This window comes from Cibotium barometz, chromosome 49 (assembly GCF_041138505.1).
Source record: "Cibotium barometz isolate CiBa-2024 chromosome 49, ASM4113850v1, whole genome shotgun sequence".
Lineage (NCBI taxonomy): Eukaryota > Viridiplantae > Streptophyta > Polypodiopsida > Cyatheales > Cibotiaceae > Cibotium > Cibotium barometz.
Genome location: NC_141094.1, coordinates 15,887,412 through 15,903,599, shown reverse-complemented (window position 1 = coordinate 15,903,599; position 16,188 = coordinate 15,887,412). Strand labels below are relative to the sequence as shown.

The window sequence follows — 16,188 nt, the reverse complement described above, 5'->3', positions numbered from 1 at the left end:
TAATCTAACTTGTGCACATATGCACATTACAAAATAAATCAACTAATGCTCGTACGTACACTGTACAATAAATTGACACGTGCACACACACACATCACACTGATGTCAAAATAATATCAAATGCCATAATACAGTCACAAAATATTGTGAGATCGGTCCACACGCCATGACTCAATCCACCATCCGTGCGACACCTAAATCGGTACCCTCGCACTATGCAACACCTAAATCGGTACCCTTGCACACCTCATCACCTAAACTCATAAACATAAACCACGTCAGTAGTAACAATCAATTGACATTACGTCAATCAATCCTAACGTGTTCTTCATGAGAAATAGGCATCATAAAATATATATAAATTTAAATGACCATGATTATTATTCGTCAGATAACATGGGTCATAACAAGTCCCGTTCTGAAGCTGCCAGATTTCTCTACCCTTTGAGGTAGTAAACTGATGTAAGTGGTTTTGCCATGGGAGGTACATTCATGTAGGAAGGTCATGTAGTGGCCTATGAATCCCGAAAGCTCAGAACGCATGAGAGGAATTATGCTGTTCATGACCTGGAATTACTTTCAGTAGTCTATGCCTTAAAGTTGTAGAGACATTACCTATTGGGAAAAAGATTCACTTTGATGAGACAGACCATCAGAGTTTAAAGTGGATCTTCACTCAGAAGGACCTTAGCATGCGCCAAAGAAGGTGGATGCAGACCTTACAGGAATTTGATTTTGAAATCAAGTACCGCCCAAGAAAAGAAAATGTGGTAGCAGATGCCCTCAGCAGAAAAGCCTCCTTGCTTGCAATTACTGTAATATCAAATCCTTTGATTATTGAAGCAAGAGAGAAGATCATGCAGGATAGATTCTTTAGCCCTATTGCTACCCTACTTATGTAGGAAAGCAAAACTCCATAGGAGTTGAACAGAGTTCAAGGGTACAGCCTGAATGATGGCATTATGTATTATAATCGGCAGGCTATGCATTCCCAATGATAAGGGAACCAAGGATCAAATTCTGAATGAAGCCCATGACAGCCTTATAGCAAGACATCTAGGTTTCATCAAAACCTACATGTCTGTAAAGAAAAGCTTCTTTTGGCCTGGTCTGAAAAAGGATGTACTGAATCATGTACGTCAATGTCTGACATGCCAGAAAGTCAAAGCTGAAAGAGTAAAAATGCCTGGGAAGTTACATCCATTAGACATCCCCCAGATGAAGTGGGAATGTATCAGTATGGACTTTATTACTAGATTACCTTCAGTGCAATCAGGTTACAACTCCATTTTTGTGGTGGTTGACAGACTCCATTTTTGTGGTAGTTGACAGACTAACCGAAGTTACCCATCTGATCCCAGTAAAAGAACCCTACACTGCAGTGGATGTGGCCAGAGTGTTCCTTAAAGAAATCTTCAGATTGCATGGCCTACCCAGTATGCAAATAAGAAAAGGACAGATAGAAAGTTTGAAGAAGCGGATATGGTCTTCATTAGAGTACGGCCCAAAAGAAGTTCTCTATCTCTTAGGAAGTACAAGAAGTTATCCCCCAGATATTGTGGGCCATATCTGATTACAAAGAAGGTAGGTGACTTAGCCTACGAGCTTCTTCTCCCTCCTCATCTCGAAGTTCATAATGTATTTCATGTAAGCCTTCTAAAGAAATATGTGCCAAGCCCAAATCATGTACTTGATGATGAAATCCTAACCTCTTCAACCCAAGGGCAGATGAAACTCCAACTTGAAGAAATTCTTGATGTTCGAGAAAAGATTCTCAGGAACAGAATTCTCAGAGAATTTTTGGTAAAATGGAAGTTCTATCCTTTTGAAGATGCCTCCTGGGAGAATGAAGCCGATCTGTTTTGCGGGATTACCCTCAATTTGCGAGATGAGGGCATCTCACGTTTTTCAAGTGGGAGAGAATGTAAGATTCCTCCCCAGCCTCTCAAGATGTCCAGCATTTTCCTCTGTAATCAAATCCCTCTTTAGAAATATAAAAGATCTTGTTTCTACCAGTTTTGGCCCAGAGAGAGAAAATTTTCTAGAGAGTGGTAATTCAGTTTTTAAATATTTTTGGATATAAAAATACATCATCTTATTAAAATAAGTTCCCCTAAAACAGAAGTTCAAAAAGATTTTCAGAAGGTGCATTAGAAATTAAGTATAATCTGTTCAAGAGGCATTATCGTGGGGGTCAAGATTTTTTCAAAATTTTAAATTAAGATTCCTATGGGTCAAACCTATAAGATTCATCCAAATGTAGGGAGGATATAAATAGAAGAATTAAAGAAAAATCCCCCAAAAATGAGTAAATACTCACATAAGATGAAGAGTTGACTAAGGACAAGGTTAATAGTTAAAAAAAGAGAGATATTTAGATAAAATGATGCATTTTCGACACCTCAATATAGGGGAATTTTCCTCATGAAGGAGGCACCTATTTCACATGTGTGGGAGAGTTTTAAACTCCCAAATAATGAGATATTTTTATCTCTCCTCTCTCCTGTTTCAACTAGATCCAAAAAGTGGACTAAACTGATCCAAAAATGGTCAAAAATTGACCAAACTGATCTGGAAAATTCTAGAATCAGTTGGCTTCGTTAGAAGCTCACTTTTTCCTATAAATAGAAGCCTTCCCCTTTGTTGAAGCTTAATAGTGTTTTTGCACTGTTACCCTACTTCTCCCAAGAGCCAGAAAACTGGGAATTTACTCATAATTCATTAGTTTTTTGGCCTTCCCTCTTCTAAAGATTGGTGGCCACTCTTGTTTCAAACAAGAGTAGAACCCTCAAACCATCAAGCCAAAGGAAAGCTCTCAAATTCCTTCGTAAGTTGGAGATTCTTCTCTTTTCTAATCATTTTATGGTTTTTTTATGATTTTTATCTTCTCTAAATTGAATATGATATGCCTCATTGAAAAAAGACATTCCCCTCTCTTCTTTAGTAAATCCAACCATTCTTATCCTAGATGAATGATTAATGGATAAAATCAAGTTTTTCATAATGTTTCTCTTTGATAAAGTAGAAAATGTTTACATTAGATTGATTTAAATACTCTTGGTGAACTTCTAATTAATTTTAGAGAGTTAAAAATTCAAAAATGGTCAACCCCTTACAAAGGAGGTTATGGCAAAATTTTTCTAAAATTGTGAAAAATAAATTTTACTTTTTTTATTCAAAAAGAGTAATTCCCATCGTATATGTATTCATCATAAAGTGTTATTTTTCATCCTAGGTATAGAAAAATGCATACTAAAAATATTTCATTAAAAAAATGTTACTCTCTTTAGAATTAAATTCTATGTATCGAAGGAAGCATATTGAAATTTTTATTTTGATTATAGAAGAGTGATTTTTATCATAAATGATTTGTATGCATAAACATATGCATAAAAGATATTTTTTTATATTAAAAGTGTGATTTTCATCATAAATGATTTTTATGCATAAAAGAAATTCTTTATATTAAAAGAGTGATTTTTATCATAAAGGATTTGTATGCATAAAAGATATTTTTTTATATTAAAAGTGTGATTTTGATCATAAATGATTTTTATGCATAAATGGATGTATAAAAGAAATTCTTTTATATTAAAAGAGTGATTTTTATCATAAATGATTTATATGCATAAACATATGCATAAAAGATATTTTTTTAATATTAAAAGTGTGATTTTTATCATAAATGATTTTTATGCATAAATGGATGCATAAAAGAAGTTCTTTTATATTAAAAGAGTGATTTTCATCATAAATGAATTGTATGCATAAACATATACATAAAAAAATATTTTTTATATATTAAAAGTGTGATTTTTATTATAAATGATTTTTATGCATAAATAGATGCATAAAAGAAATTCTTTTATATTAAAAGAGTGATTTTCATCATAAATGAATTGTATGCATAAACATATGCATAAAAGATATTTTTTTATATTAAAATTGTGATTTTCATCATAAATGATTTTTATGCATAAATAGATGCATAAAAGAATTTCTTTTATATAAAAAGAGTGATTTTCATCATAAATGAATTGTATGCATAAAAGATATTTTTTTATATTAAAAGTGTGATTTTCATCATAAATGATTTTTATGCATAAATGGATGCATAAAAGAAATTCTTTCATATTAAAAGAGTGATTTTTATCTCATAAATGATTTTTATGATGATAAAAGTATGACTTTCATTAGAATTAGATTTTATGCATAAATAGATATATATAGAATGATTATATTTAAATAAGAGTAATGATTATATTTAAATAAGGGTTATCTTAATCCTCTGTTTAATTTTCGCAAAAATTAGAAAAATGAATAAGTAGATAATCTGTGAGAAGAAATGCTACCATTTCATATTCACTAAGCTGGTAATGAGAAAATTCAATTAAATTATCGAAGTCGAAGATTGAGATAAATGATTATTTTATTCCTCATAAGAAATTCATGTAAGCAAATATTCGTCGAACGAAATTTAGAAAAAGAGAAATTGAAATAGTACCTTTCGAGAAAGATAGTTTAGGAAGAACCTTTCCAGACCCAAACTCTGATTGGCATGATACTGAACAAACTGCCATCATTGAAGCATCAGTGTGAATATGGTATTCTTTAGTCCAATCCGGAGGTGCCAAAATTGGAGCTTCCACTAATTGCTTTTTAAGGAGCTCAAAATCTGTTGGACATTCCTTCGTCTAAATAAAAGGATTAAGGGTAAAGCGATAATGGAAAAGTTCACGATAAAACATTGATGGTAGTTCACATAACATAAAAAATCTCATATTTGATTAAGATTATAAGGAGGAGATAACTCATTTGTCTTTCTAATCTTTGCTTCATCCATAGCTATCCCTTTCCTATAGACTAAATGTCCTAACAATGTGCCACTTTCCACAACAAAGGATATCCCCACCCCAATACCACGATGGAATAGTTTTTCCAACTTATGAGGCATATTCTCAAGAGTTTCAAAGATGCATAGAAAAACTTCCATCCAATGCCTGAGAAAATCTTGATAAGCCACAATCATGACACGTTCGAAAGTAATCGAGGCATTGGATAACCCGTGTAGCATAACTTTATAAGTAAAGGTTCCCCACTCCGTAGTAAAGGTCATTTTACGTTGATCCTTAGGATGGATTAACACTTGGTTATATCCACTAAAACTATCCATAGAGGAATAGAGCTCATGACCAGCTACTTTATCTAGGACTTGGTCTCAGTGTGAACAACAAAGAAAAACGATCTTTCTTCGTCTTATTATTCAATTACATGTAGTCCACATAGATATAGATATTTTTGTTTTTCTTAGGGACTATCGCAATAGGTAAAACCCATTCACTATAAGCTACATGATATATAAACCCCACATATTTATAGGACCTTGCAAAAACACCTAAATGTTTAGTTAAAACCTTCTGAAATCATAATGATGCTAGGTTTCTTGTAAATTTTACTAGTGTTCCTTGAGAAATAGTATACCTTATCATATGTTTACAAGACAATAGAAGAAGAAGGACCCTAGGAAAAGCAAGGCGACTGTGACTTGTATATGGTACTACGTGGAAGTGTAACCTTTGAAGGTAGTGCTTGGTGTGGAGATTCTATTACTAATAAATAAAAGTATTGTCTCAAAACAAAGAAGGATACAAAGTAAAATTGTATGTGTACATGTCGAAACAACATGCACGCACAGAATGAGTCCCTATCATTCTTTTCGCAAAATAAACCTATGTTAATGTCCATTGAAATGTGAGTAAATATAAGGCCTACATTTTTTTTGTAACTTGTCCGAGCTATTGGCTTGCTTGAAAATCTCTCCATATGTTTCCCACATATATATATATATTATATATATCAACAATGAAGACCATAGCTCCATCTAAAAGCGCCATGTGTGCGAGGGGCCACTAATTATAGACTTCATCATTGGCCGAAATGAAATGAGGCTAGCGACATATGACGACATAGGAGCTCAGTTGAGATTCACATTGGGAGACTCAGTTGAGATTCATATAAAATTGATTGATGCAATACAGCTACAGCAACAAGAGCCTAACACAGACGACGCAGTAAACGACGGCCGGAACGCGGGATTGCTGCCCCTCCGCCGTAGTGTTGTTCGCTTGAATGATTGAGAATGCTGGGGGCCCCCGCCGTGATGGTGGATATTCACACACACACACACACACACACACACACCGCTGAACCCCACCCTTGGCTGTGAGCAGCTCTATTTAAGACGTCGACGAGTGCCTGCAATATACTCACACCATCTGCATCTGATCAGAACTATACCGATCCAGCAGCTCATGATGACGTCTAGTTGCTGCAGCTGTTTTCTACTCCGTGTCTCTGCTGATCTCTTGCAGCAGCTCGTGCTTGTCTTGATTATATTAACGTCCATAATTCGTGACGACAGTATAAGTGTAGCAGCCCAGGACTGTACCCCAATCGCCCCTTCCTCCGGCTACACCCCTTTGGACGGGGCCGTGAGCATCATCAAAGGCGGCAACTACTACCAGCTCTTCGAAACATGGGCTGCCCCGGAGGCCGGCCTTGACGTCAGCACTTACACCTCCGTTGCCGTCGACGCTCTCACCGCAGCCAAAATCATCATAGGTCCGACCTAATTTTGATCTTCTTTGAATATATATAATAGCTGGGTCTGATCTGTATCTTATAACAAACTCTCTCTTATATAGAGATGTCAATGAATACACTAATCACACATGATTAGTTGGGTCATGATCCCTTGATTAATAGCACTCCAAAGGAGTCCAGTCTGGACACAGTTGTATGACTTGCAGCAGCAGCAGCTGCTGTTTATAATGTCGTAGATGTCTAGAGTGGATTGCTGCTGATAAGTTAGAGGAATTTTACTTTGTATATCTAGTGGTAGCATATTAAACAATGAGTAGTAGAAATATAAGGGCATGCTATCAAACATTTGTAAACACTAACCCTCCCCCCACCAATCACGTACATCACCACTATAACTACCTCACACCCAATCAATCACGTACTGCAACAGTGCCTGCTTTTGTTCCTTGTTTTATTTTCATTTTTCTTGAAATGAATCCGAAAGTACGCACAAATTACTGTTAAACACTATAATATGGATCCTCCACAGGGATCATCGAGGAACTCTTTGAAGGAACTGCTATCTACAACAGCCCTGCCGACAACTGCTGGAATGTACAAGGCAACTATGGGTTCCCTGATGGTAGAATGATCTCCTATGGATGCGATTGGGGTTTGTTTACGGAAGTTAACTTCAAGTTTGGCCCAACCTCTCCGGACGGAGATGGCTGGAGCCAGATTGGTGCCGAGCCAAGTGGAATATTATACTGCCTCTACGTGGGTCCCGACCAAGGCGATCCTCTCTTCACCACTGGTTGCAGCGATGACGACAGGCAAAAGTTCATGTTTATCCCCGTTGGTGGTGCCAACTTTTTATTTCTCAACAAGTCTACGATGCAATGCATGTACCTTGCTTCTGATGGCATTCGAACTGCACCATGCAATGTTGATGTAAGTTTTGGTTTGCTATTATTATTCTGACTACATATTGAAACTTAGTAGGATATAAAGTTCTCACGACTATGGCTACTATCTATCTTACATAGCTCATTACATAATCACTCCACAACCATATAAAGTCCTTGTACTACTTACCTATAATGCTCCACGATGGTGATTGGTTCTTACACTTTGGTCCTCTTTGGATGATTGTTTGCAGGATCCAACACAACTTTTTCAATGGTGTGATCACGTCACTCAGAGTTGTGTTGTGCCAAGCGGGCAGATATTCAACCCATGCTAAATATACATTAGACGGAGTGTATCACCACTTTGATCTTTGAAGATCCTATGTTTTCCATGGTTTGCCATTGCAACAATCCCACACATTATCATGACAAAAAGATGTATTTAAAACATGCAATAATTCCTTTTGACACTCCATGTCAAACCTCCGCCATCTCCTACTAATAAACTTTATTTTTTGTTGCCTAAGCTTCCTAAAATGTTATATCATTGTTTCTAGCATGGTCCTTGAATGTGATACTACTTCTACCTCACATCCATGTAATTGGAAAGCTATTCTGTACCAAAAGGCTCTCTTCAATTAGAAATTTATAACCCCTGTCCCCCTGGCTTCTTGCTTTTGTGATAGGGGTACCGAAATTGCCATGTGTGACCTAGTGGCAAGGATTGGCTTTAAGCATTATCAAGTCGTACAATTCAAATCAACTCAGAATTGAATCATGCATCCTCATAGATTGGTGCTTAAGATAAAAATTCATTGATATAGAGTCAAAGAATGAAGGCTCTAGGCTATAGTTTTAGGATAAAAGTTCTCATTTTCAAGATTGTTTGTATAGGCTTTTTTGTAGGAATTGTTTTTGAAAAGCATGCTTTTATAAACACTTGAGTGAATGAAGATTGATTTCATAAGTGCCATTGATATGTCTTTACAAGATCACACTTTACTCACACACTAGCTATCACATCCACAGATTCACATCAATGGATTCCACACTTTTAAACTTTCATAAATGAAGATAGCATAAAATCTTCATATATCAGGCCCTTTGAACCTACAAAATTGTCTGGAGAAGTGGTTTAACAATTTGTTTTGCACAACAAGGTAGAAGTCACTATCAAGGTTATTTTCAACCATGCTACTCAACACAACTCCTATTTTTGGCATCGTCGTGGGCCTTTTTAATATTTATAGTCCAGGGGTTGCTTATTGTTACTCTCAAAGACATGAAAATGATCCTTGAAGAGAGAGAGAGAGAGAGAGAGAGAGAGAGAGAGCATCTAGTTTTCCACATTGGCCCTTTTTTGTTTTATGATAAGTATTTTATTTTATTTTCTTACATTCTTCCAACATATATGCTAGGCTATCAAGTGACATAAAAGCAACCTATATACTCTAAAGAAATATACTAAGACATCAATATGGAGGTTATGTACTAGCACATAAGTGGGGTGATCACATAGAAGATCCCATACAATCACCCCAAAGGAGTCACTTGACAATAAATTTTATATTTTGTCTAGTACTTAAAGTTAATTTTCCACGGTAATGTCTAGAGTGGGTTGGCTTTTGTGGGGCTTCTGACCATTCAGAGAGACGATGATTTATAAATTATATTTATTGTAGTATAAAAAGTAAGTAATGTAAAGTGCAATTTATCAAACACTATTTTTATAATTTCTAAAAATGTACATTGCTTTCTATTCACCGTTGGTTTGTGGATTAAAAAAAGTATGCACATATCACATGATGAAATGATTAAAACTTGATGATAATATTCATCTCTGAAGTTTACTTAGAAATCCACCCAATATTGTTTCATCTAGAAACCTATTTGTACGGTTCATTGATAAAATCTTTGAGGGGAGTGTTATCTAGAATAGCCCAATCAATAGTTGTTGGGATGTAGAAAGTAAATATGGATTCCTAGATGGTGTAAATATTTCTTGATGACTTCTACCTTGTTCTGCACAACAAGGTAGAAGTCACTATCGAGGTTATTTTCAACTATGCTACTCCATACCACTCCTATTTTTAGCCTTGTCTTGGACCTTTTTAATCTTTATAGTCCAAAGGTTGCTTATCATTACTCTCAAAGACATGAGAATGGCCCTTGGAGAGAGAGAGAGAGAGAGAGAGAGAGAGAGAGAGAGAGAGAGAGAGCATCTAGTTTTCCACATTGGTGCCTTTTGTTTTATGATAAGTATTTTATTATATTTTCTTACATTCTTCCAACATATATTCTAGGCTATCAAGATACATATAATAACCTGTATACTCTTAAGAAATACACTAAGACATCAATATGGAGGTTCTGTACTAGCACATAAGTGGGGTGACCACATAGAAGATCTTATAAAATCACCCCAAAGGAGCCACTTCACAATAAACTTTATCTGTTGTCTAGCTATCACATCCACTTCCACCCTTTTAAACTTTCGTAAATGAAGATAGCATAAAGGCTTTTTATATCAGGTGCCTGAACCTACAAAATTATTATGAGAAGTGGTTTCACAATTTGTTTTGCACAACAAGGTACAAGTCACTATCAAGGTTATTTTCAACCATGCTAATTAACACCACTCCTATTTTTGGTGTCCTCTTGGGCCTTTTTAATTTTTATAGTCCAGCGATTGCTTATCGTTACTCTCAAAGACATGAAATGAACCTTGAAGAGAGAGAGAGAGAGAGCATCTAGTTTTCCAGATTGGCCCTTTTTTGTTTTATGTTAAGTATTTTATTTTATTTTCTTACATTCTTCCAACATATATGCTAGGCTATCAAGTGACATAAAATCAACCTATATACTCTAAAGAAATATACTAAGACATTAATATGGTGGTTATGTACTAGCACATAAGTAGGGGGATCACATAAAAGATCCCATAAAATCACCCGAAGGAGTCACTTCACAATAAACATTATATTTTTTCTAGCACTTAAAGTTTAATTTTTTATAGTAATGTCTAGAGTTGTTTGGATTTTGTGGGGCTTTTGACCATTTATAGATGATGACTTATAAATTATATATATTGTAGTATAAAAAGTAAGTAAATGTAAAGTGCAATTTATCAAACACTAGTTTTATAATTTCTAAAAATGCACATTGCTTTGATCTATTCACCATTCGTTTTTGGATTAAAAAAAGTATGCACATATCACATGATGAAATGATTAAAACTTGATGATAATATTCATCTCTTAAGTTTACTTAGAAATCCAACCAATAATGTTCCATCTAGAAACTTATTTGTAGGTTTCATTGTTGACAAAACCTTTGAGGGGAGTGTTATCTAGAATAGCCCCATCCATAGTTGTTGGGATGTCGAAGGTCATTATGGGTTTCTAGATGGTGTAAATATTTCTTGATGACTTCTACCTTGTTTTGCACAACAAGGTAAAAGTCACTATCAAGGTTATTTTCAACTATGCTACTCCATACCACTCCTATTTTTAGCCTCATCTTAGACCTTTTTAATCTTTATAGTCCAAAGTTTCTTATCATTACTCTCAAAGACATGAAAATGGCCCTTGAAGAGAGAGAGAGAGAAAGCATCTAGTTTTCCACATTGGCCCTTTTTGTTTTATGATAAGTATTTTATTTTATTTTCTTACATTCTTCCAACATATATGCTAGGCTATCAAGCTACATACAAGCAACCTATATACTCTAAAGAAATATACTAAGACATCAATATGGAGGTTATGTACTAGCACATTAGTGGGATGATCACATCGAAGATCCCATAAAATCACCCCAAAGGATTCACTTCACAATAAACTTTATATTTTGTCTAGTACTTAAAATTTATTTTCCACAGTAATGTCTAGAGTGGGTTTGCCTTTTCTAGGGATTTTGACCATTTAGAGACGATGATTTTTAAATTGTATATATTGTAGTAGAAAATGTAAGTAAATGGAAACTGCAATTTATCAAACATTAGTTTCATGACTTCTAAAATTGCATGCTAAAAATGTACATTGCTTTCTATTCACGTTTCATTTTGGATAAAATATAGTGTACACATATGACTTGATGAAATGATTAAAACTTGATGATAATTTTCATCTCTTAAGTTTACTAAATCCACCCAATAATGCTCCATCTAAAAACCTATTTATAGGGGCCATTGAAAAAATATTTGAGGGAAGTGTTATCTAGAATATCCCCATTGATGGGATGTAGAAGGTAATTATGGGCTCCTAGATGGTATAAAGATTTCTGTTGCTGGATGTAGAAGGTAATCAAGGGCTCCTAGTGGTGTAAATATAAAGATTTCTTTTGCTGGATGTAGAAGGTAATCAAGGGCTCCTAGTGGTGTAAATATTTCTTGATGACAACATTCATGACTTAGGTTTCTTAAATCCACCCAATAACATTAAATCTAGAAACTTATTTGTAGGGATCAGAGGAAATCTTTGAGGGAAGTGTTATCTAGAATAGCCCCATCAACAATTATTGGGATGTAGAAGGTAAATATGGGTTCGTAGATGGTGTAAAGTTTTTTTTTAAAAAATAGAAGGCAACTTCAAGCTTGGTCAAACCTCTCTGGATAAAGAAATTATATTGCCTCCACATGGGTCCCAAAACCAAAATAATAATAAAGTGTTTGGTTCAAATTTTATAAATATGGAATTTGAAGAAATATAGGCCATTATGGATCCAAGAAGAGCACACCCTCTCATAGTATTATAAGAGAAACTACAAAGCAAATGGTAGAGTAATTTATGGAGATTACCCATGCTTAACATTTGTAAGGTCAATTTGGAACATATAAATAAACCTTACGATGCACTTAATGTCAAATGCTGAAGGTCTATAGATTTCATGTACAGAGTTGCTCAAGACTGGTAATTGGGGGTCATACAACTTTTAAGTTTGGCAAACCTTAGGATGCACTCAATGTCAAATAGGGAAGTTCTATAGATTTTGTGTACATAATTTTTTAAGACTAGTAATTAAGGGTCATACCATTTTTAAGTTTGGCCAGCCTAGTGTGAAAAATAGTCATTTGTATACAAGTTATTTTTGGACAATAAGAAAGGGATAAATATTCCCTTGAAGTTGTTTTCTTATGAGCTCTCCTTCTTCCCTCTTCTTATGAGCTCTCCTTCTTCCCTCTTCTTGCTTTCTTGCATGGTATCCAACCTTCCTTGCTTTGATGGATGCATGCTACATAGGTTGATTGTAGGTTTTTATTTTACATTAGCTTCTTTTTCTTCTTTCTCCTTTTGAGAGAGAGATTCATCATGAAGGATCCTCTCTTATTGCCTCCATATAGGCTTTGAGATCTCTCTTCACCCCTTTGGCAAGGAGCATTCCAATATGATAATGGAGTGAGGATGCATGGACGAGCTAGCACACTGACAATGGGACGTTGCATTTATAGCTCAAAGGTTAGACCCAAAGACACACGCTTTGACAAGGCTAATGTAATATCTTGACTTGAACATATTTGATACGTATGCCAAGGACTAGCCTAGAAATTAGCTCCATTTTTTTGGTCCATTCTGAGCTATTGGGATCACCCAACATTGCCTGATGTTAATTAAGAGGCCGCACTCTAAAAAACATACTGCAGTTTGAGCCATTTACGTGTATGTTTCATTGTTTGATTTTGTGCATGGTAAATTTATCGTAATAATCATAAATGAAGGAAAATGAAGTCACTATCAAGGTGTTTTTCAACCATGCTACTCAACACCACTCCTCTTTTTGGCCTCATCTTAGACCTTTTTAATCTTTATCCTATCAACACAAATTTTAGGATCATGATTGGCTTGCTGAGAGAGAGAGAGACAGAGAGCAGCTAGTTTACTAGTTGACCCTTTTTTGTTTTATGATAAGTATTTTATTTTAGTTGATTACCTTCTTGCAACATAGATGCTACGCTATCAAGCGACATAAAAGTAACCTATAATGCTTAAATATACTCTAAAGAAATATCTCCCCACAGGAGTCACTTTATAATAAATTTTATATTTTGTCTAGTACTTGTTTTGATAGTCATGTCTAGAGTGGGTTAGCTTTTGTGAGGCTTTTGATTGTGTAGAGAAGAGGAGGATTTATAATTTGTATATATTGTAGTAGAAAACTAAGTAATTGTTAAGATTCAACCACCTTAGCTTAGTGTTTTTCATTATCACATTTACTCATCATGAGTCCATAGCCACGTTGCTTGAGATACTCATGTTTTTAACTTGGTATTAGAGCTTGGCTCATAGCTCTTGTTAGTTCTCTTAGCTTCCATTACAAAAATCTCATCATTATTATCACTAACTAATCAACTCATTAAGAGTACTTATCTACAACTTTATCCACAAAGGTTCACTAATGGCTGAGCTTGCAGAGCTACCATTGCCCTCAAAACTTTAGGAGGCTCTTTTTCGGCTTAAAGCACCATCGTTCCTCATCAAGACATTTTGAAAATTCGTTGTCTTCAGCTTGAATTTGCACAAAACGCAGTGCTAAGACCTTTTAGCCAAGGCTAGTGTATACCCTAAACAACATCTGCACAAAGGTCTTGAGCTTTGGAGCATCCGAGGCAGAGAATCATGCTTATAAACAATCATTGTTTTTAGCCTAATTGTTCCCTTTCTGGAGGTTTTTGTTGGAGATTTTCTTCTTCAGGCATTTCTAGAAAACAAGGGCATTACCCTCGAGGAAAAATCCCCATCTAGTATGTCTTTCATTTGGTCAATTTAAGCCTCCAACTTTTAGCTTTCTTAATCATTATATTAAGCTTAAATTAATTTATTAAGACATTACTAGGTTAAAATTGAGATAAGTAAGCTATAAAATTAGAAGGTATGGGTATTTTGCATTTGGAAGTCTACTTTTTCACTTAAATTCCAATTTTATCTCAAGTCAATGCTCCCATCTTCTTACACTAATTTTCACTGAATTGAGAATATGTCACCACACTCGAAGTGACTAGACACTACCTAAGTGTCAACTTGCTAAGACCTTTGCAAATAGCATTAAGCATAATATATTAAGTTGAAAAATTCACTACGATAGGATTCCATACTTGCACTACACAAATCTAATAATCCTAATGCATAAGAAGCTATGGAAACGTATTAACACAATGCACCTAACAATCCTAATTGTGAATGGGTAGAAAAGGATGAGTAAACACTTTCACCTTATATATCATATGGAATCCAAGGAACATGCTAAAGATGAATGGGAAGAGTTGAGTCAAGTGTTTAGGGCTAAAGCCAATAATCAAGAAATTCATCTCAAAATTGAATTCTATGGGCTAGAAATGAATTTTATGAGTCACTAGCACAATTTGTTACCAAGATGAAAAGAATAATGACACAACTAGATGACATAAATTCCAAGATAGGAGATAAATATGCATTAGCCGTTCTCTTAAAAAGAAGGTGGGGGATAAGCCCGAGCGACTCAATTGCTTGGCCTCATACCTACAGTTCAACCAGTTCCAAGCTGCTTGTGCCCCAAAAACACCATGCAAAGCAAGGTCATCTATGGATATGTGAGGTGTACTAGAAGATGTCTCTCTCTATATATCGAATTTTGTTCTATTTTAAATGATCCCCATAATGGCCACATCTACAAATATTAATAACTTTAGTATTAACCCTAATGTATTAATAATAATGTCTTAAGCTTTAAGCTCTACACATGATCTACCTGCATAGAGACTATGTATGCTCTAATATGTGAGAGAATATCACTTCAAAATACTTTCCAGACCTCCTTACATTAGCATGCAATGTCACTTGCCACTAGATTCTAACATAAGGAAGTTTGACAGGCATTGAAATAACTATGTCTATACACATGTAAACTCTATGTTGAATAGAGAGTACACCTTATGCATAGAGAAAGAGATCATAAGAAATATATGCTATATGAGAGAGTATAAACATTCAAAAAAGCTTATACTCTCCATCCATGTATAGCACTCCACATCAAAAAAGAATTATACAAAAACACATTACATAGCTCACATAGAGCATGTGTATGCTCTATACATAAATATATGTATACATAGCTCATAATGTATAAGACATATACATTATGTATAAGCCCTATGCATTAAGCTTAATTCATAATCCATATATATTAAGCTTTATGCATAAGGATTATGCATTAAGCTTAATTCATATTGCTTATACATTTTGAGCTATGTATGCATATGTTTATGCATAGAGCATACACATGCTCTATGTGAGCTATTTATGCATAAGCCACAACCTATAATAGAATGAGGGTGTAGCAGCAATGCTTTTATAATTAGAAGGTTAGGGAGATATCGGGCTATTTTTGATACTAAAAAAGCTCCTATTTTTGTTGCGCTATACTGAGCATTGAAAATAGCACGAAATAGCGCTTTGCTGAACATCGATATATTCATGTGTAAGCTTGCTAAAATGTTATATCATTGTTACATCAATATATTCTCCTACTAATAAACTTTATTTTCTGACACGTAAGCTTGCTAAAAAGTTGTCATTGTTTCTAGCATGGTCCTTGAATGTGATACTATTTCTACCTCACATCCATATAATTGGAAAGCTATTCACACTTTACTCACACACTAGGTATCACATCAACATATTCACATCAATGGATTACACCGTTTTAAACTTTCATAAATGAATATAGC

The 16,188-nt window shown here is 34.8% G+C and overlaps 1 protein-coding gene across 1 annotated transcript; it reads left to right on the top strand.

Moving 5' to 3' along the window:
• Positions 1–5,942: 5,942 nt before the first annotated feature.
• On the top strand, positions 5,943–7,933 carry LOC147610344 (uncharacterized). The gene is made up of 4 exons (XM_086786564.1): positions 5,943–6,119; positions 6,372–6,621; positions 7,133–7,533; positions 7,742–7,933. The coding sequence occupies exons 1-4, from the start codon at positions 5,943–5,945 to the stop codon at positions 7,823–7,825; spliced, it is 912 nt and encodes a 303-aa protein (XP_086642690.1). The 3' UTR covers positions 7,826–7,933.
• The last annotated feature ends 8,255 nt before the right edge of the window (positions 7,934–16,188 follow it).